The sequence below is a fragment of the Enhydra lutris genome, unplaced genomic scaffold (genome assembly GCF_002288905.1).
Source record: "Enhydra lutris kenyoni isolate GAN:26980312 unplaced genomic scaffold, ASM228890v2 scaffoldscaffold9, whole genome shotgun sequence".
Taxonomy (NCBI): Eukaryota; Metazoa; Chordata; class Mammalia; order Carnivora; family Mustelidae; genus Enhydra; species Enhydra lutris.
The window spans coordinates 6,520,655-6,540,794 of record NW_019154093.1 but is presented as its reverse complement, the minus strand read 5'-3'; the positions used below and the strand labels follow the sequence as shown (position 1 = coordinate 6,540,794).

At 37.3% G+C, this 20,140-nt stretch overlaps 1 protein-coding gene across 3 annotated transcripts in view; it reads left to right on the top strand.

Annotated features, from left to right (window-relative positions):
- The window catches only part of LOC111143033 (zinc finger MYM-type containing 6), a 42,910-nt gene that overhangs the window by 16,611 nt on the left and 6,159 nt on the right, over positions 1–20,140 (top strand). For all 3 annotated transcript variants that reach the window (XM_022496456.1, XM_022496455.1, XM_022496457.1), the window contains 8 exons: positions 2,473–2,623; positions 3,055–3,170; positions 3,965–4,258; positions 4,446–4,596; positions 5,725–5,897; positions 7,209–7,356; positions 8,576–8,716; positions 9,158–9,195. In XM_022496456.1, coding sequence (XP_022352164.1) covers positions 2,473–2,623; positions 3,055–3,170; positions 3,965–4,258; positions 4,446–4,596; positions 5,725–5,897; positions 7,209–7,356; positions 8,576–8,716; positions 9,158–9,195 — 1,212 coding nt within the window. The remainder of the gene's footprint in view (positions 1–2,472; positions 2,624–3,054; positions 3,171–3,964; positions 4,259–4,445; positions 4,597–5,724; positions 5,898–7,208; positions 7,357–8,575; positions 8,717–9,157; positions 9,196–20,140) is intronic.

Below are 20,140 nucleotides of genomic sequence, written 5' to 3'. Positions count from 1 at the left end.
CGCATTGGGCTCTCTGCTCGCAGGGAACCTGCTTCCCTCTCTCTCTGCCTGCCTCTCTGCCTACTTGTGATCGCTGTCTGTGAAATAAATAAATAAATAAATCTTAAAAAAAAAAAAGATTGTATTTATTTGAGAGAGAAGGAGTGAGAGAGAGCAGGAGAGAAGGGAGGGTCAGAGGGAGAAACACTCCTGGCTGAGCAGGGAGCCTGATGTAGCACCCGATCCCGGGACTCCAAGATCATGGCGGGAGTGGAAGGCAGCTGGTCAGCTGACTAAGCCACCCAGGTACCTGCAAAAATCCATTCCGTTCCTTATTTTGTTGCTGGTATTATACTCTGTCAACTGCATAAATGACTTTCTTCTTTTACCAGAAAGATTATGTAGTGAAACTTCACAAATTATATTTTCCTACTTTTTTTTTTTTTTAAGATTTTTTTATTTATTTATTTCACAGACAGCGATCACAAGTAGGCAGAGAGGCAGGCAGAGAGAGAGGGAAGCAGGTTCCCTGCGAGCAGAGAGCCCAATGCGGGGCTCGATCCCAGGACCCTGGGATCATGACCTGAGCCGAAGGCAGAGGCTTAACCCACTGAGCCACCCAGGCGCCCCTATTTTCCTACTTTTTAATTCCCCTATATAACTTATTTTTTAAAATTTAAATTCAATTAATTAACATATAGTGTATTATTAGTTTCAGAGGTAGAATTCAGTAATTTATTTGACTTATATAATACCCAGTGCTCATTACATCATGTGCCCTCCTTAAAGTCCATCACCCAGTTACCCCATCCTCCTGCCCCCCACCCCTCCAGCAACCCTCAGTTTCTTTTTTTTTTTTTTTTTAAGATTTTTTTTTTTTTTAATTTATTTGACAGAGACACAGCAAGAGAGGGAGCACAAACGGGAGAGTGGGAGAGGGAGAAGTAGGCTTCCCGCTGAGCAGGGAGCCAGATGTGGGGCTTGATTCTAGGACCTTGGGATCAGGACCTGAGCCAAAGGCAGACACTTAATGACTGAGCCACACAGGCGCCCCAACCCTCAGTTTGTTTCTTATGATTATGAGTCTGTTATGGTTTGTTTCCCTCTCTGATTTTGTCTTATTTTCCCTCCCTTCCCCTATCATCCACCATTTTGTTTCTTAAATTCCACGTACAAATGAGATCATTTAATTGTCTTTGTCTGATTGACTTATTTCACTTAGCATAATACCCTCTGGTTCCATCCATGTCATTGCAGATGGCAAGATTTCATTTTTTTGATGGCTGAATAGTATTCTGTTGTATACACACACACACACACACACCCCTTTATCCATTCATATGTTGATGGACATCTGTCTGGGCTCTTTCCATAGGTTGGCTATTGTGGACATTGCTGCTATAAACACTGGTGTACAGGTGCCTCTTTGGATCATTACATTTGTGTCTTTGGGATAAATGCCTACTCCATATAACTTCTTTTTTTTTTTTTTTTTTTAAGACTTAATTTATTTATTTGACAGAGATCACAAGTAGGCAGAGAGGCAGACAGAGACAGAGAGGAGGGGAAGCAGGCTCCCTGCTGAGCAGAGAGCCCGATGTGGGGCTCAATCCCAGGACCCTGGGATCACGAGCCGAACCGAAGGCAAAGGCTTTAACCCACTGAGCCACCCAGGCGCCCCTCCAGATAACTTCTTATTGAGAGACTTTATGTTGTGTCAGTGACAGTATAGTGTAATGGTTAGTCTGGAACTTTGGATAGAGATGAAATGTTTCATCTCCCACTTTTCTGTTTGTTAATTGAATTAAAATTAATTTAACCTTTTTGTTAATATAATTTCTTAAAGTATCTCACTTTGTTGTTGAAAGGATTCTATGATACAGTATATAAGTTATTTAGTATAGGGCCTAGCTCATGGTGAGCACTGAATAAATAATAATATTGGTAATTTATATAAATGTTAGCCATCAATATTATTGTTTCTTAAAACAAGTAAAGTTACAGGCAGATTTTATTATGAACTCAGCTTGAAAAACAGATAATTCTGTAAGATCTTCTAATATACATTGAACATCATCTCTTTCCTCCTGCTAAAGAGCCTTATTGGTTAAGTAACCTTAAAGGTCGTAGGTTGTCTTCCAGATTGATGTCCATGATCTGCTGAGGATGACTCTTTGGTTCATGGATTACATGGTCATCCTTGATTATTTGTAATGAGAAAAGTACATTACAAATACCAAATTCATTACTTTTAATGTGTTTTATTGTTAATATACATGAGTAGTTACTAATTTTCTTCAGTTTACATTTTATCGTTGTCTGAAAGAACTTATTTTTCCCACATCCCAACTTTCAGAAAAATCTATAGAGTGGCCTCGTAGTCATGTTCAAATATTTCAGCCAATGGCAGTCTTTGTAGGTAGTGTTTCTTTTTTCTTACACAACTTGTATGTTTGTGCTAGGTATCTAAATGTTATTTTATTTTCTTGATAGAATTCAGCCCAAACTCCTCCGTATGCCTTGGGGAAATCGTTGAGGCCCTCAGCTGAAATGATTGAGACCACCAATGACTCAGGAAAAACTGAGCTTTTCTGCTCTATTAATTGCTTATCTGCTTACAGAGTTAAGACAGTTATTTCTTCAGGTAATGTTTAAAATTCAATAAATTTATAGATTTAGTAACTATTGAAGAACATTGTAGCTGCTTTTCTTTCATTTTTTTACAAACGGAATTTATCTATGTGGTTAAATTGAGACTCAAGATTTAGTTTCCGAGAACTCATTTTTAATTGAAAATAGTTTTTAACTGATTTTTTTATTGAGGTTATTTATTTTGTAGTTTCTGTATGAAAAGAAAGACCAGGAAAAAATAAAAAACAAAACAAAAACTTGTAAGTTCCAAATTTTTGTGTAAGTAGGAGTTCACTGTGATTAGTTGCAGTTAGCACAGATTATTGTAAAGTTCCTTTATTTTGGTTTTATATATTACTGAGTATTTTTTAATCCTCTAGTATACTTTTGGATCATTTGTTCATCATGTAGCTTAGTCATTGGTTTTTATTTTTTGTTACCAAGGTGTCCAGGTTTCATGTCATAGCTGTAAAACCTCAGCAATCCCTCAATATCATCTAGCCATGTCCAATGGAACTATATACAGCTTTTGCAGCTCCAGTTGTGTGGTGGCTTTCCAGGTATGATCTAAAGTAGTATTTTACCCCTGAGCTTCTCTTAGGCATTGCTCTATGGCAGTATGTTAACTGCTGAAGGTCTGTATTTATAAAAGGTTAAGTTAGAAAAAAATTCTGTCCAACTCTGGTCCCCGAAGTCATTTCTGCAAAATGTCTCAGCCAGTTACTGAGCCTCAGTGCCGTCTTCCTTATCCAGGGTCCTTACCTAAACTACTCTTCCCTCCCACTGTTGCCCTTGGTTCTCTCCCTTTCAAAAGGATGGATACTAAGATATGGTTCAGGTAGGTGCTGTGGTGTCCCTTCCTCTCATCCTGGGCCAAATACATAATGACTCCTGGCATAAAGGGTAAGCCTCCATTTACTTGTCCCATTTGTTCCTCACTCCCTGAAAAGATGGAGAGAGTAGAGTTTAGTTACCCTCTTGGGTGGCCCTGATACAGTGTCCCTGGTACCAGGGCAGAAGAGATCACTGGTGGCCACTATGCTTTTCATGGCCATCAGAGGCTGGTTGCCAGTGGGAAGGGTATTTTGGGGGAAGGAAGAGGTCTGCTTTAATTTGTTAGAGCCCTATATTAGAGGTGTCCGGGAAGCCCAAATTCCAGTCCTTAACCTTACAATATTACATTTTTCAGTCCTTCTATTCTGGAAGTATGCCATTTAAACTCTTTCTGTGAACTGCTTTATAAAGTGTCAAGGAAATATTTGTGGGGGCATTAATTTATTAAAACAAAATGAAAATTACCCAACTCACATTACTTCTCAGTCGCTAAACTTTTGCCTTATTTGTGTTCTTTCAGAATGTATTTAACAAGCCCAAAGGAACAAACTCTTCAGCGGCGCCCCCGTCTCAGGGCCAGGTGGTTGTAAGCCCACCCTCTGGGTCAGCAGTGTCAGCTGCAGGAGGTAATGCCTCTGCCAGTTCCGGTTCCAGCCCCACCGGCTCCATCAGCAGCTCTGCCTCTGGCACAGCCGGTTTCCGGCCTCTTGCTGCCCCATCCCAGCAAGTTGCTGTAGCTCGGACACTTGTTAAACTCAAGTGTCAACACTGTAGCCATCTGTTTGCCACAAAACCAGAACTCCTTTTCTACAAGGTAAAGAGAAATCATGAAAGGGATGGAATATAAATGTATCCATCAGAAGCATTTGTCTTTTCATCTTTGACAGTCACTTAATTTGCTTTGAGATGTTAAGGAGAATGATTTCTTAAAGATGAAGCAACTGTTTAATTAGGTCTCAATGACTGTTTTTTTTTTTCTTTTTTTTTTTTTTCCTCTGCAGGGCAAAATGTTTCTGTTTTGTGGCAAGACTTGCTCTGATGAATACAAAAAGAAAAATAAAGTTATGGCAATGTGTGACTACTGTAAACTGCAGAAAATTATAAAGGAGACTGTTCGATTCTCAGGGGTTGATAAGCCATTCTGTAGTGAAGGTAAAGGAAGCAAGCAGTTCATTTTTTTTTTTTTTTTAAGATTTTATTTATTTGACACAGAGAAAGACAGCAAGAGAGGGAACACAAGCAGGGGGAATGGGAGAGGGACAAGCAGGCTCCCCGCTGAGCAGGGAACCCAATGTGGGGCTCAGTCCCAGGATCCTGGCATCATGACCTGAGCCGAAGACAGACAATGACTGAGCCACCCAGGTGCCCCAGGCAGTTCAGTTTTATCCACAGAGCATATTGTTGTTATAAAGTAATTCATGCTGAGTTGGACCATTAATCTATAATTAATTTTCAAGTGATTTTGTTTTATGAGGTATAATTTGAGGCTTTTTTTCTTGAGTTGATGCTTAATTCACTTTTTGTTTATTTTTTATACATACGTCACTTTAAAGTCTACACTTTTAAATGTTAACAATAATTTCAAGTAAGAAAAATTTTTTAAAGATTTGTTTATTTTAGAGAAAGAGAGCACATGGCAGGAAGGGGCAGAGGAAAAGAGAGTCTTAAGCAGACTGCATGCTGGGCACAGAGCCCCATGTGGGGCTAGATCCTGTGACCCTGAGAGCACGACCTGAGCCGAAACCAAGAGTTAGATGCTCAGCTGACTGTGCCACCCAGGCACCCTGAAAAAAAATGTTAAATATTGTAATCCATTTGTGATCATGATTGGCTTTGGGTGATGTTTTAAATTACAGCAATCTTAAATAAATTGCTTTAAAACTCAGAAAAGACTTTTGGAAGATAATTAGGTCAATGGTATTAATATAGAGTCTAAAAAATCTCTTCATAAGTTTAGCAATGACTTGAGAGATCTTTCTGTTCTTGCACCTACTTGTAAAGTGGGTACTTAAGCAGTTACTGCTTCTTGGCTTAAGAAACTTTTATATCTCTGATGTTTCTGAATATAGGTGGCCTAATATTTAGAGTATATTTAAAAGGTGATACGAGTTTGTTTTGTGAATATAGAGACTATCCTTGCTCTTATTCTAGAAGCAAATAATTGTGTCACAAGTATGTAGAAGTTAGCTTAGCTGGTACTTGAGACTGTGGAAATTCACTTTATCTCCTTCAGGTTAATATAAGTTTGATGTTTCTTCTTTCATCCCTTCTGGTTCTCAGTTTGCAAATTCCTCTCTGCCCGTGACTTTGGAGAACGTTGGGGAAATTACTGTAAGATGTGCAGTTATTGCTCACAGACATCCCCTAATTTGGTAGAAAATCGACTGGAGGGCAAATTAGAAGAGTTTTGTTGTGAAGATTGCATGTCGAAATTTACAGTTTTGTTTTATCAGGTAAATGTAACATACCTTTTTGGCTTTCTGAAGTTAGTATGAATTATTTTCTTAAAATATGTTTGGATCATGTGAAGTAAAATTTAGTGTTTAGAACTGGGTTAAAGTAAATTATGGGCTCCTAAAGCAAAATTCAACCGAATATAAATATGAAATTTTGGGAGTAAAGAGCATAGGGTTTCTGGAGACTTTGTTGTTGTTTGCACATATGTTCCTTTTATTTTTATATTTTGTTTTCTCTTGAGGCATATTGACCTTGTTTATAACTGAGTTCTTTTAAGTCAGAACCTTGTGTAGTTATGTTGTGTTAACTGGCTCTCTCATTCAGAAGGTTACTGTGATGAATATGAAGTCAGACCTTGTTCTCACTTACTAGGTCAAATGACTATGACTGACCTCCTTACCCACTACCTTTTAAAAAAATTACTTTTTTGAAAGGCTAACTCTGAAAGCTACAATTAATTGAACCACTGATATACACCCAATGCTTCATAAGTGTAATTTAATCCTCACTATGATCCTAGAGGTAGGTATATTACTGCCAGTTTATGAATATGGAAAAAGAGCAAGATCCAAGGAGGATAAGTAATGTACCCTTCAGGAAGCTGGTAGGTGATAGTTGGACAGCATCTGTAACACTCAACTGAAACAATTTGTCCTTTTTGTCTACCTACCTCCTAAAATATAATCTTGGTGGAGAAGTGTGTCTTTATCATAACAATATGACCAGGAAACTATCAGTGCTCAAGACAAAGGACACCTAATAAAATATTTTTTGAATGAATCAGTGTCTTTACAACTCCAAAATACGTATTCTTTCTACTATATTATGCTGCTTCTTAACCTCTTGAAAGTAGAACCTAGCTCTAGATTCCTTCATCAATAATTTTGAAAATGAGAGATAATTATTTTTTTAAAGATTTTGTTTATTCATTTGACAGGGATCACAAGTAAGCAGAGAGGCAGGCAGAGAGAGAGGAAGGGAAGCAGGTTCCCTCCTGAGCAGAGAGCCCAATGCGGGACTCGTTCCAGGGATTCTGAGATCATGACCTGAGCCGAAGGCAGAGGCTTTAACACACTGAGCCACCCAGGCGCCCTGAGAGATAATTTTTATATTCTATATATTGAGGGCATCTATGTGGAAACGAATAAGTATATCTACTTTTAACCACATTATTTTAAACCTTACATTCTGTGATCTCACCTGACTTATACATCCTGTTTTCATAGTGCCTTCTGGTTTTATGATTAATGTTATCTTTTCATTATTTTTTGGTTTTAAGCCTATCTTTTCTAATATTTCTTTCTTAGATGGCCAAGTGCGATGGCTGTAAACGACAGGGTAAGCTAAGTGAGTCCATAAAATGGCGAGGAAACATCAAGCATTTCTGTAACTTGTTTTGTGTCTTGGAGTTTTGTCATCGGCAAATTATGAATGACCCTCTCTCACAAAATAAAGGTAAAATTAAACTTGGCTAACAGGATCATTATGTCAGTGCCAGGATATACTATTAGCAGAGACAGTTGTAAATAATATAATAAAAACAAAATTTTACTGGATTCAAATAGCCTGGATTTCCTTAAATTTTTCCTCTAAGAATTCTTAAAGATTGCCCTTCAGGGAAGGTTAATCCTGATGCTTTTTGCTATCATAATCAAACACACCAAAGAATCAATAAATGTTATAATCACTAATTTTATGGAAAGTTAGATTTGATTGCTTTTGGTTGAATTTATCTATACATAGGAGATAAATGTTATTCAGTTAACAAACTAGGAAAAAAAAGAAAATCGGGGCAAACAAAGGGAGAGGATATAAGTATATATATAATATATATATACTATATATTAATATAGTTTCTGTGACTGGCATAAGATTTGATCCAGAGCTTGCTTGTAGCCAAGGAAAAAGGAACCAACACATTAATTATATCAGGAAAAATAAAGTAGACCAGTTCTTCATAGGTAGCAAAGTTTTTTTAGCTAAGAGTAAAATAATTTTGCAAGTAGGACAGCTAATATGGTCAAAATTTCCACATGAATAGATACATTTGTGGCATGTTCTTAAAGTAGCTCCTTGAAGTAGTACTTCTCTGAGTTAGGTTCAAAACATTTGGTATTATGCTCTCTAATCGAAGCCCGGAGTGCTGTTGAATTCATAGAATCCATGGGCTTCATCTGACCTTTGTCTATCCTTGCAGTCTCATTGATTATCGCCTTAATCACGTATGCCACGTGCCAATCTTTTATGTCATCATCCATTCCCTAAGACCAGTCGGGTTAGTGGTAGAATTTTCATTTTATAATACGGGTTAGCAAAAAACCAGTGGATGGATAGGTACCTCACCAACTTATTTATAAAAATTATTATGTTAAAGTTTTATTGGAAGCAAGCTTAGGTGGAGGAGTTTTATATTCACTAATAGAAAAGACCAGTTGATTCTGGAGCTAGTAGCTATATTTTTAGCTGTTAAGTAGCATTTGAAGTTTATAATTTTAGAGAATCAGCCTGTCTTTAAGTCCTAATGAATGTTAATCTGACCAGAATCACTCTCTATACAGAGATGTTTGCACTGCTCCTTGAAAACTTAGTTGTTAAACAGGGGTTTTTTTTTTGTGTGTGTGTGTGTGTGTAACTCTTTTGTTTATACTAGGTCTTACCTTTTTATTTTAATCAGTAAATATTTATAAGGCGCCAAGTGCTTCAGTGGAGCTCTCTTCTGCAAGGAAAAATACAACACCAGTTATAACCAGTGTGGTGTCATTGGCAAAAATACCTCCTACCCAGCCTGCAGGGAACACTAACAGTGTTTTAAAAGGTATGACCTATATAAAGGCATTTGGTTAGACTGTAGAGGTGAGTGCCGTCTAGTCTAAGTAGCTCTTGTTGCTAATATTTACATTTATATTTTTATAAGGAAACATGCCCCTTTTTCTCAGAGGGAAGTGGGTACCAAGGAGGTTGGCCTGAGTAGGGAAGGAAATGGAATGTATAGTTTATTTTTTTAAGAACCTAAGTGGTTTTAATGTAGTTGCCTTTATCACTGGAGATTTTAATATATCTGGATAAGATTGAGGTCCAAGAATCTTTCCTTTACCAAGCATCCCAGGTAATATTGATGCCCAGTTTCCTTGGACCATTTTTTGGTGAAATTCTGGACTAGACTCTGGCCCACCTTAGTAAGAGGAAAGTAATACCTTGGTCTCAGTGTTTACATCTGTATATTCTGGGGGATAACATATGTTTTAATTTACAACAGGTGCAATTACTAAAGAGGCAGCAAAGATCATCGAAGATGTAAGTTTTATTGTTAATCTTTTTCCTCATAATGCCACTTGTGTTTATTTTCATTTTGGGTGTAGCATTCCAATACGTACCTGAATATATTCTATTTGCAGCTTAGTCTTTAAAAAAAGAGTGACCCATTATGTACTAATTTTGTTTTGGGATCTTAAAGTTACATCGTTAATAAGAATGAGTTTCTGATTCATTTCATTGTGTTTTCGCTCCTTAATTTCTTTAAATATTTGTTATTTCCATCTGGTTGCTTATTTTTCTTGTTTTTCTCTTTTACTACATTCAAGTATTTTTCTTTAAAACTTGAAAGTCTCTTGGGCGCCTGGGTGGCTCAAAGTGTCTGACTTTTGATTTCAGCTCAGGTCTTGCTTTCAGGGTTCAAGGTCTGTGTTGGGCTCCAATGCTGGGTGTGGGGCCTACTTAAGAAAGAAAGAAAGAAAGAAAGAGAAAGAAAGTCTCTTGAAAAAGTTCAGTGTAGTGTTGTTTTATGCATCTTCAAATTATGTGAGGCTGAAAATAGTGCATAGTAAAAATACATTTAAATTCCCACTTTATGTCTCAAATTTGAAATATTGTGAAACTTTCCAAAATTAAAAAAAATATTTTGAAGAAATGCATAATTTCAAATCTGGCAGGCTGAAAGGATTGCAAACTATGTCATTGTTGTCTGTGTCTTGTTTTAGCAGGAAACAAAATTCCCATGATCCTTTATCAGTATCTTATGAACTTAATGTATCAGATTTTGGGTTAATGTTTTTGGTAACTGTTTTTGGCTGTTCTATTAATGTTTTTTTTTTGGTACAATTAAGAATATTTTTATATATCATACAATAATGTCATTCAAGTACATTAAGTAGTGGTGCTAGTGCTTAAAAGTGGGCCCCAAATTCAGTATCTTTGGAACGGAAGTTAGATGTTCTAAAACTCTGTGATGAAGGCCAGGCCTCGGCTGTGAATCCCCATGCTGTTCATTTAGGAGAGTGAAACCTGCAGAATAGTAGAGATAATGCTCAAAAAACAAATGCATCAGTAAAGAAGGCACAGCATTTAGTTTGCATAAAAATATAGCCGTGCAAAAATAATGGAATAAATGGGAAGAAATGCCAGCAACACGGCTGCAAGATCAGTGCTGCCGTAATGTGTCCCTAAGGCCAAGCCATCGCCTGTGTTAAGGTATGAAGTGTTTTTGATGATTTGAAAAGAATTGAAAGTGAGACAAAAAGGTTTACTACAAGTCATGGCTGGTTTTGCAATTTTAAAGCCTACTGAGGTTTTAAGAAAATAAAAATGAGCAGGCAAGCTATATCTGCTAACAGAAGCTCTCAGAAACATTTCAGCTTTATCATAACCTAAAGAGGCTTTAACTTGGAAGACAGCCTCACACCTAATAGAGGACCTGTGAAAGTGGTAGAGAAGGTGCATTTGTGCAAGGTTGGTGAAAGGGATGTTGACATTTTGCTTGGGTTGTTCTCCAGGGATTAATAAGGGAAAACTTGCTAGAATTAGGAAAATAGGGCCCCAGCAGTTAGCCCGGGCCTTCAGCACAACAGCCAACAGTGAAGTAACTGCCATATGCTTTTGACCATATTCCAGCGACAGTTGCTAATATTAAAGGAAATGATCCAAATGTGGATTGCTCTTTCATGGTGGCAAGGTGAAAAACGGACAGTCTGTCTGCATATCAGGAAATCTTCAGTGATAAAAAAATCTATGTGAAAAAAAAAATGAGAGAAAAGAACCAGCTACGTTAGATCCATTCATTAGCAGAAGTCTTTCAAGGACTCAGACTAGCCTTCCCCCTGATAGGGAGAGAGCTTCTCCTAATTTGATACTTTTTAACTCTGTCCTTACTTGTGTTGTTGGAAGTTGTTAATGGTAAGTAATACTTAATTTATTTTCAGGCAGAATACTACATTAGTTAATGAAATACAGTTAACTTTGTATTTAGTATATTATGTGTTATACATTATATTTTAAAATTACATAACCAATAAGTTGCTGTGTTACAGAATTAATAATTGTTATTAACCATTATAACCATATAATTAGTTAAGGTATTAATATACTACATTTTTACTATACTAATATACTATGCTTAATATGTTACTAGTATGTATTATAAAAGTATTCTATAGGCGTGCCTGGGTGGCTCAGTCATTTAAGCCACTGCCTTTTGCTCAGGTCATGATCCCGGGGTCCTGGGGTCAAATTCCGCATCTAGCTCATTGCTTGGTGGGGAGCCTGCCTCTCCTTCTGTCTGCCACTCCCCATCTGTGCGTACTCTATCTTCTCTGACAAATAAATAAAACTCTTCAAAGTTAAAAAAAAAAAATGTCTGCCTTCAGCTCAGGTCATGATCTCAGGGTCCTGGGATTGAGACCCTTGTGGGGCTCCCTGCTTGGCTGGGGAGTATGTTTGTCCCTCTCCCTCTGTCCTTCCTCACTGCTCACGTATTCCATCTCTCTCTCTCAAATAAATAAATGAAATCTTTAAAAAAATAAAAGCATTCTATATTGGCTGTAGATTTATGTGTTCTGAGACTGCATCCCTCCTCTATATGTATGGGATAGTTAGTGTTGAATTATTCAGGGTTTTTAGGAATTCATCTCTTGTATTAAATATGACTGCCCTATATATTCTTTCCCCTATATGGAGTACCTCTATAATTCACCAATCATTTAATCTGTGTTATAGAATAGCTCTGATTAATATTTTCAGTTTACTCTATAGCAAGTATAGTAATAAGTAATGTAGTACTCTTACAATGTTTAAAAGCCTGATAGTTTAGAATCTTTTCTTTGTTTCTATGGGACTTTAGTGTGAATCTCCTTCAAGTTATTTAAATAGTCTTAAATTTCAGGGAAAGGTGAGATACAGTACAGTACAAAGAAGAAGATTTGCAGAAGTCAGTAAACTTTCTATAAAGATCTAGGTAGTAAATGTTTTAGACTTTGCAGGACATACAGACTCTGTTGCAACTCTTCATCTCTGCTATTGTAGTGCAGAAGTAGCCACAGGCAGTCCATAAATGAGTAGTGAGTGCTGTATTCCAATAAAATCATATTTACAGAAACAGGTGGTAGGCAGGACTTGGTCCACTCCATACTTCGCCAATTCCTGCTCTACTGTAGTCCCACCATTGAGAATTAACCATTGTTAGAGTGGGCTTATTTGCTTAGTTTTTTTTTTTTCTCTTATCTTTTTTTTTTCTTTTAAAATATAAGTTTCTTGGGGTACCTGGGTGGCTCAGCCATTAAGCATCTGCCTTCGGCTCAGGTCATGATCCCAGGGTCCTGGGATCCAGCCCCGCATCGGGCTCCCTGCTCAGTGGGAAGCCTGCTTCTCCCTCTCACACTCTCCTTGCTTGTGTTCCTTCTCTTGCTATCTCTCTCTCTGTCAAAAAAATAAAATCTTTTTTAAAAAAGCAAGTTTCTTTTTAAAAGATTTAGAGAGAGAAAGCAAGAGCGCAGAGTGGGGGAAGCAGAGAAGGAGAGAGAGACTCTCAAGCAGTTTCACTGCTGAGTGATTCCATGACCCTGAGATCTTGACCTGAGCCAAAATCAAGAGTCAGAAGCTCAACCGACTGAGCCACCCAGGCGCCCCTAAGTTTTTTCCTTTAATTGAAGTATAATTGATGTACAGTATCCTATTAGTTTCAGGAGTTTATCGGGACATCATAGTGATTTGGTATTTTATACGTTACAAAATGATTCCCACAGTAAGTTTAGCTACCATCTGTCACCATGCAAAGTCATTACAGTATTATTATGTTTCCTAGAAATGCTGTATATTGCATCCACATGGCTTATTGATACCTAGAAGTTTGTACCTCTTAATCCCCTTCACCTGTTTCGCCTGCTCCCTCCCACCTCACCCTCTCTGATAACCAACAGTTTTCTTTATGTATGAGTCTGTTTCTGTTTTGTTTTGTTTTTTAAATTCTATATACAAGTGAAAGAAATCCTGTGGTATTTGTCTTTCTCTGTTTGACTCATTTCACTTATTTGTCTTTCTCTGACTTATTTCACTTTGCACAATACCCTTTAGGTCCATCTGTGTTATTGCAAATGGCAAGATTCTCTGTTATGGCTGAATTATATTTGTGTGTGTGTGTGTGTGTGTGTGTATCACATCATCTTTATCCATCCATCTATCAATGAACACTTAGGTTGCTTTCATATCTTGGCTATTGTAAATAATGCTGCAGTGAACTTTGGGGTGCATCTATCTCTTTACTTTGGTATTTTGGTTTTCTTCAGATAAATTCCCAGAAGTGGAATTGCTGGATCATATGGTAGTTCTATTTTTCATTTTTTGAGGAAACTCTATATATACCGTTTTTCACAGTGGCTACACCAGTATACATCTTTACCAACAGTGCATGAACGTTTTTTCCCTACATCCTTGCCAACACTTGTAATTTTTTCTTTTTTGTAATATCTAATCTGGCAGGTTTGAGGTCATAAATCATTGTGGTTTTGATTTGTCTTTCCCTGATGATGAATGGTGTTGATCATCTTTTCATGTGTCTGTTGACAATCTGTATGTCTTCTTTGGAAAAATGCTTATTGAAGTCCTCTGCCCATTTTGTAATTGGGCTGTTTATTTTTTTGATATTAAGTTGTGTGTTCTTTATATGTTTTGGATATTAACCCCTTATCAGATGCATGATTTGCAAATATTTTTTCCTTTTCAGTAGAATGCCTTTTCATTTTGTTGATCATTTCCTTCTCTGTGTAGAAGCTTTTTAATTTGATGTAATTCTGTTTGTTTATTTTAGCTTTTGTTGCTCTTGCCAAAAAAATGTTGCTAATATTGATGTTAGATAGCTAACTTCCTGGGGTGCCCAGGTGGCTCAGTCGGTTGAATGTCCAACTCTTGGTTTTGGGTCAGGTTGTGATCCCAGGGTCGTGAGATTGAGCCCTCTGTTGGGTTCTGTGCAGAGCAAGGAGTCTGCTTGAGAGATTCTCTCTCTCCCTCTCCCTTCACCTGTTCCTTCCCCTGCTCATGCTCTCTCGCAAATAAATAAATTAAAAATGTTTCAAGATAGCTAACTTCCTATGTTTTCATTCTTTTACATGTAGTTGTTGGGTTTTCCCCAACACCATTTATTGAACACATTATCTTTTATTCACTGTGTATTCTTGTCTCCTTTGACGTAGAGTAATTGACCATATATGGGCGGGTTTATTTCTGGGTTCTCTGTTCTATTCCATTTGATCTGTGTGTCTCTTTTCATGCCAGTACCATATTATTTTGGTTACTATAGCTTTGTAGTATAGTTTGAAATCAGGGAGTGTGATACTTTCAGCTTTGTTCTTCTTTCTCAAGATTGCTTTGGCTAGTCAAGAACTTTGTGGTTTCATACAAATTTTAAGATTCTTTGTTCTAGTTCTGTGAGAAATGTTGTTGGTATTTTGATGGGAATTGCATTGGATCCGTAGATTGCTTTGGGTAGTATGGGTGTTTCAACAATATTAATTCTTCCAACCCATGAGCATGGTATAGCTTTCCATTTATTTGTAGCTTCTTCAGTTTCTTTTATCAGTGTCTTACAGTTTTCAGGGGACAGATCTTTTATCTCTTTGATTAAATTTATTCTTAGGTATTTTATTCTTTTTGATGCATATATACGTGGGATTGTTTTTTAATTTTCTCTAATATTTCATTATTAGTGTGTAGAAATGTAACTGATTTTCTGTATATTAATTTTGTATCCTGTGACTTTACTGAATTTGCTTATTAGTTTGTTGACTGCTATATAATAACACATTTTATTTAATCATTGCCCTATTGATGAACATTAGGTTGCTTCCAGTTTTTAACCTAAAAAATCTCTGCTATAATGAACATCCTTGCATATGTCTCCATGTGCACATGTACAGTTGTTTGTCTAGTGTAGATATGGAAAAGTGGAATTTTGGAGTCAAAGAGTATTTGCATTTTTAGTTTCTAAAATGGCTATTTCAGTTTTTTACCACCAGCAGTTTATGATTGTACTCATTTCCCACAGCCTCACTATCATTTAATGTCAGATTTAAACTTTTTTTTTTGTCAATCTGTTTAGTAATATCTTACTGTCTTACATTGCAGGTCACTAATTACTAGCATGTTTGCTTATATTTAAGTTTTTGAACATTTGAATTTTCTTTGAATTTCTTGTTATTAATTTTTCACTATTTTTATGTTGAATTTTTTTCCTTATCGATTTATAGAATTTCTTTATATACTCTGCATTTGCCCCCCACCTCTTTCTACTCAATTTCACTAATACAAAAACATGCAGTAATACTTAATATCTGTAAGAAAAATTCTTTAACAGCATAGATCTCTGGCTATTGTCCTATTTCTCTGCTCTCCATTTTAGGAAAACTTTAAGGGTGGCCTCTACTTACTGCCTCAATTCCCTTACCTGTTATCTTTCCTTAGCTCTCGTAAGTCAGGCTTTGTCTGCACCATTCCACTGGAACTGCTCTTGTCAGGGTTGCTATCAGCCTTTATTTTGCAAATCCACTGGTAATTTTCAGTTCTCATTTTACCTATCCTTTCAGTAACATTTGATACAGTTGATCTCCCCTTTCTTCTTAAAATACATTCTTCAATTTCCAGGTCAGCATACATGTCCTTTTTCTTCTTCTTCTTCTTCGTCTTCGTCTTCGTCTTCCTCTTCCTCTTCCTCTTCCTCCTCCTCTTCTTCTTCTTCTTTTTAAAAGATTTTATTTATTTATTTGACACAGAGAGAGAGATCACAAGTAGGCAGAGAGGCAGGCAGAGAGAGAGGGGGAAGCAGGACTCCCCGCTGAACAGAGAGCCTGATGCCAGGCTCAATCACAGGACCCTGAGACCATGACCTGAGCTGAAGGTAGAGGCTTAACCCTCTGAGTCACCCAGGCACCCTACTTGTCCTTTTTCTTTTCTTTCTTTTTTTTTTTTTTTAATTTCTTTTCCACGTAACAGTATTCATTGTTTTTGTACCACACCCAGTGCTCCATGCAATATGTGCCCTCCCTAATAACCCACCACCTGGTTCCCCCAACCTCCCACCCCCTGCCCCTTCAAAAACCTCAGGTTGTTTTTCAGAGTCCATAGTCTCTCATGGTTCACCTCCCCTTCCAATTTCCCTCAACTCCCTTCTCTCCATCTCCCCATGTCCTCCATGTTATTTGTTATGCTCCACAAATAAGTGAAACCATATAATTGACTCTCTCTGCTTGACTTATGTCACTCAGCATAATCTCTTCCAGTCCCGTCCATGTTGCTACAAAAGTTGGGTATTCATCCTTTCTGATGGAGGCATAATACTCCATAATGTATATGGACCACATCTTCCTTATCCATTCCTCCGTTGACCTTTTTCTTAATCAACATCATTCCCAGGGATCCAATACAGTCCTGTGGTTTTAAACACCATGTAGATGGTGGCTTACTCCTAGATTTATTTCTCTTGCCATGACCTCTGAGCTCCAGATTCATATTTCCAATTGCTTACTTGACATATACACTTAACTGATTAATAGCCATCTCAAATAATATGTCTAAATCAGAACACTTTTATTTTCCCTCAGAACACTTTTATTTTCCCTTCTAGTGTTCCTTACTTCTTACTACTACAGTGCTACCTCCTTTGTCTGAGGCAACATCATCTTTTCTCTGCTACATTTCAGTGACTGTCTACTTGTCTTCCTGCTTCCATTCTTGCCCTTTGCATTTTTTCCCTCCATATTGTTAGCAGGATGACCTTAAAGCAGATCAGATTGTGTCACTCCACTCCTTAAAACCTTCACTGAAATGCTGAAAAATAAGGATAAAAAAGGGGGAGGAGCTAGTTTCAAAAAACAGTAGTAAAACTCTAAATTTTATAAAGGTAGGTAGTTAAAACAACTGATCCTGAAGCCATGAATAGACAGACACCTCAATAGAAAAGAAGTCCAGAGGATCCTGGGTGACTCAGTTGGTTGAGCATCCTGGGACTGAGACCCACATCAGGCTCCCTGCTCCAAGGGGAGTCTGCTTCTCTCTCCCTCTACCTGCCGCTTCCCCTGTTTGTGCTCTCTCTGTCAGATAAACCAATAAATAAAATCTTAAAAAAAAGAAGTCCAGAAATAGACCTAAATATATATGCAAGTTTAGAAATAATAGAGATGGCATTTGGATCAGTAGGAGATTTAGATTATTCAGTAAATAGTGTTGTGACAATTGAGTATACATATAGAAGAAAATGCAGTTAGATTTCTACCTTACAAGTTACACCAAAAGGAAGTCCAGATGGAGAAAATACTTAAATATAAAAAAATAATAATAAAGTAGGGAAAAATTCAGGAAAGAATTTAAATGCAGAAGTGGGGAGTCTTTCTAAATATGTCACATAACCCGGAAGCCATAAGAGATTTTTTTAGGGAAATTCAGCTACATTTCAAAATCAAAAGACATGGAAAAAATTATAAGATTGCAATTAATGTCATAAAAGGCTTTTTTTCATATGTAAAGAGCTTCTATGAATCAATAAAAAGACCCAGCACCCATTAGGAAAATGGGCAAAACTATGATCCTTCAGTTTACAGACTATGAAATAAAAATTGTTCTTAAACATATGCAAATATATTCAACTTCAGAATTAGAGAAATGCCAGTTATAACTACAGTTTTATCAGATTGGCAAAGATAAAAATGATGGATAACACTGTTAAGGCATTTTTATATATTGTCAATAGCAGTTGGTAAAACTGCTACAGAGAGCAATTTAGTAAAACTTGTTAAAATTTAAAATGTAAATACCATATTACCAAGGAACTCCATTTTTAGGAATTTATCCTTCAGATACATTTCACACATTTATGAAATGAAGTATATACAGGGATGATTGCAGTAGCAATTGTTTGTAGTAGCAAAGGCTTGAAAACAACCAAATTGTTTCATCAGTAGTCAGAGCCACTGTGAGTTCATCCTGAGTTACTGTGTGAACTAGAAAAAAAAAAAAAAAAAATAGGCCTACATGGGTACGGCCTGAAATATACCCCTCTCCTAGATCATACTTAAGTCACGTGGGCTGATAAGTGGAGTTCCCTTCACAAGCATATGCAGCAACTCTTTGGGGACTGTAGTTAAAATAAATATGCTATATCCATACAGTAGAATACTATGTGCTTAAAAAGAATGTGGTAGCTATATCTGTACATAGAGCAATCTCATATATAATAAATGAAGAAGACAAAATGATACAGCATACTGCCATTTATATTTTAAACACACACACACACCACATGCCTGTACATATGTATAGAAAGCTCTGGAAGGCAGGCAGTAAATAGATAATACTGGTTGCCTCTGAAGAGAACTGAATGACCAAGGCAGAATTTTAAGGGGGGAAATTACTGTTTTTTCATTGTTTCGTGTTTAAATCTTTGAATTTTATGTCATATGTTACAGTGCTCATTCAAAAAATACACATAGAAGGTCTTTCTAAAAAGATATTATGTATTTATTTGACTGACAGAGATCACAAGTAGGCAGAGGCAGGCAGAGAGAGAGGAGGGGAAGCAGGCTCTCTGCTGAGCAGAGACCCCCCCCCCCCCCATGTGATGCGGTGCTCCATCCCAGGACCCTGGGATCATGACCTGAGCTAAAGGCAGGGGCTTTAGCCCACTGAGCCAGTGGGGAGCTCAGGCGCCCCATCACATAGAAATTTTTTAAAATCTAGAGGAAAACAGGGTACAAGACAGGAGTAGTTAGTTCGCAGAAGAGGAAAAACTAGTAATGCTTAAACATGCAAAATACCTAACCACACTACTGTTAGGTAATTTTTCATTTCTTGATAAATAGCAAAAAGTTTCATAGTACTGTGTTAACTAGAGTGTTGAGAATACATGAGATACATTGCTGAAGGTCATATAATTTGATACAATATGCCTCTGTGGAAAGCGGTTTGGCTGTACCATCATAATTAAAATCTTCTGACCCACCAAACCGCACTTAGAATACCTTATTCTATAAATATACTAGTACATGTAGGATTAACTTATATGTAGGGATATTTATTATAGCATTCTTTGTAATAGCAAATATTTTTAACATTCACTGTTGAGCTGCAGAGACTCTTCGGGTTACCTGTGGTACATTCAGTGTATAAAGCTGCTCCTAGGGCAGCTTTATACAAAGTTATGTAAATATACCTCTATGATAGCTTGCTGTAAGCACAGTGCGTATTATCCCTGATAATATGCTGCCAATTTGTAGTCAGAAGCAACTTACTTAATTATAGGGAGCATCTCTAGAAGGATGTGCAAGAAACTGGGGACAACAGTTGTGTTCAAGTTTGAGTCTGGATAGAGAAGACAGACAGATGGAAAACTTAATTTTCATGTATATACTTAAAAAAAAAGATATTTATCTTAGAGAGCACACACAGAGAGGTGTGGCAGAGGGAGAGGGAGTCTTTTCTTTTCTTTTAGGATTTTATTTATCAGAGAGTGAGCGAGAGCAAGGAGCCCATTGTGGGACTTGATTTTAGGCCCCTGGGATCATGACCTGAGCTAAAGGCAGACACTTAAGTGACTGAGCCACCCAGGCATGCCAGAGAGAAGAAGTCTTAAGCAGACTCTGCTCTGAGCATGGAGCCCGAGGCAGGGCTCAGTGTCACCACCCCAAGATCACTACCTGAGCTGAAACCAAGAATTGGAGGCTCAACCCACTGCGCCACCCAGGTGTCCCTTCATGTATATGTTTTTATACCTTTTCTGTTATTACATAATTCAAAATTATTACATCTGTTGCCTATTTAAAAAGTAAATGTAGGGGCACCTTCTCTTAAAGGTGAAGCATCTGCCTTTGGCTCAGGTCATGATCCCAGGGTCCTGGGATTGAGCTCCTCATCAGCCACCCTGCTCAGTGGGGACTCTGCTTCTCTCTCTGCCTCTGCTTTTGCTCTTGCTCTCGAATAAATAAATAAA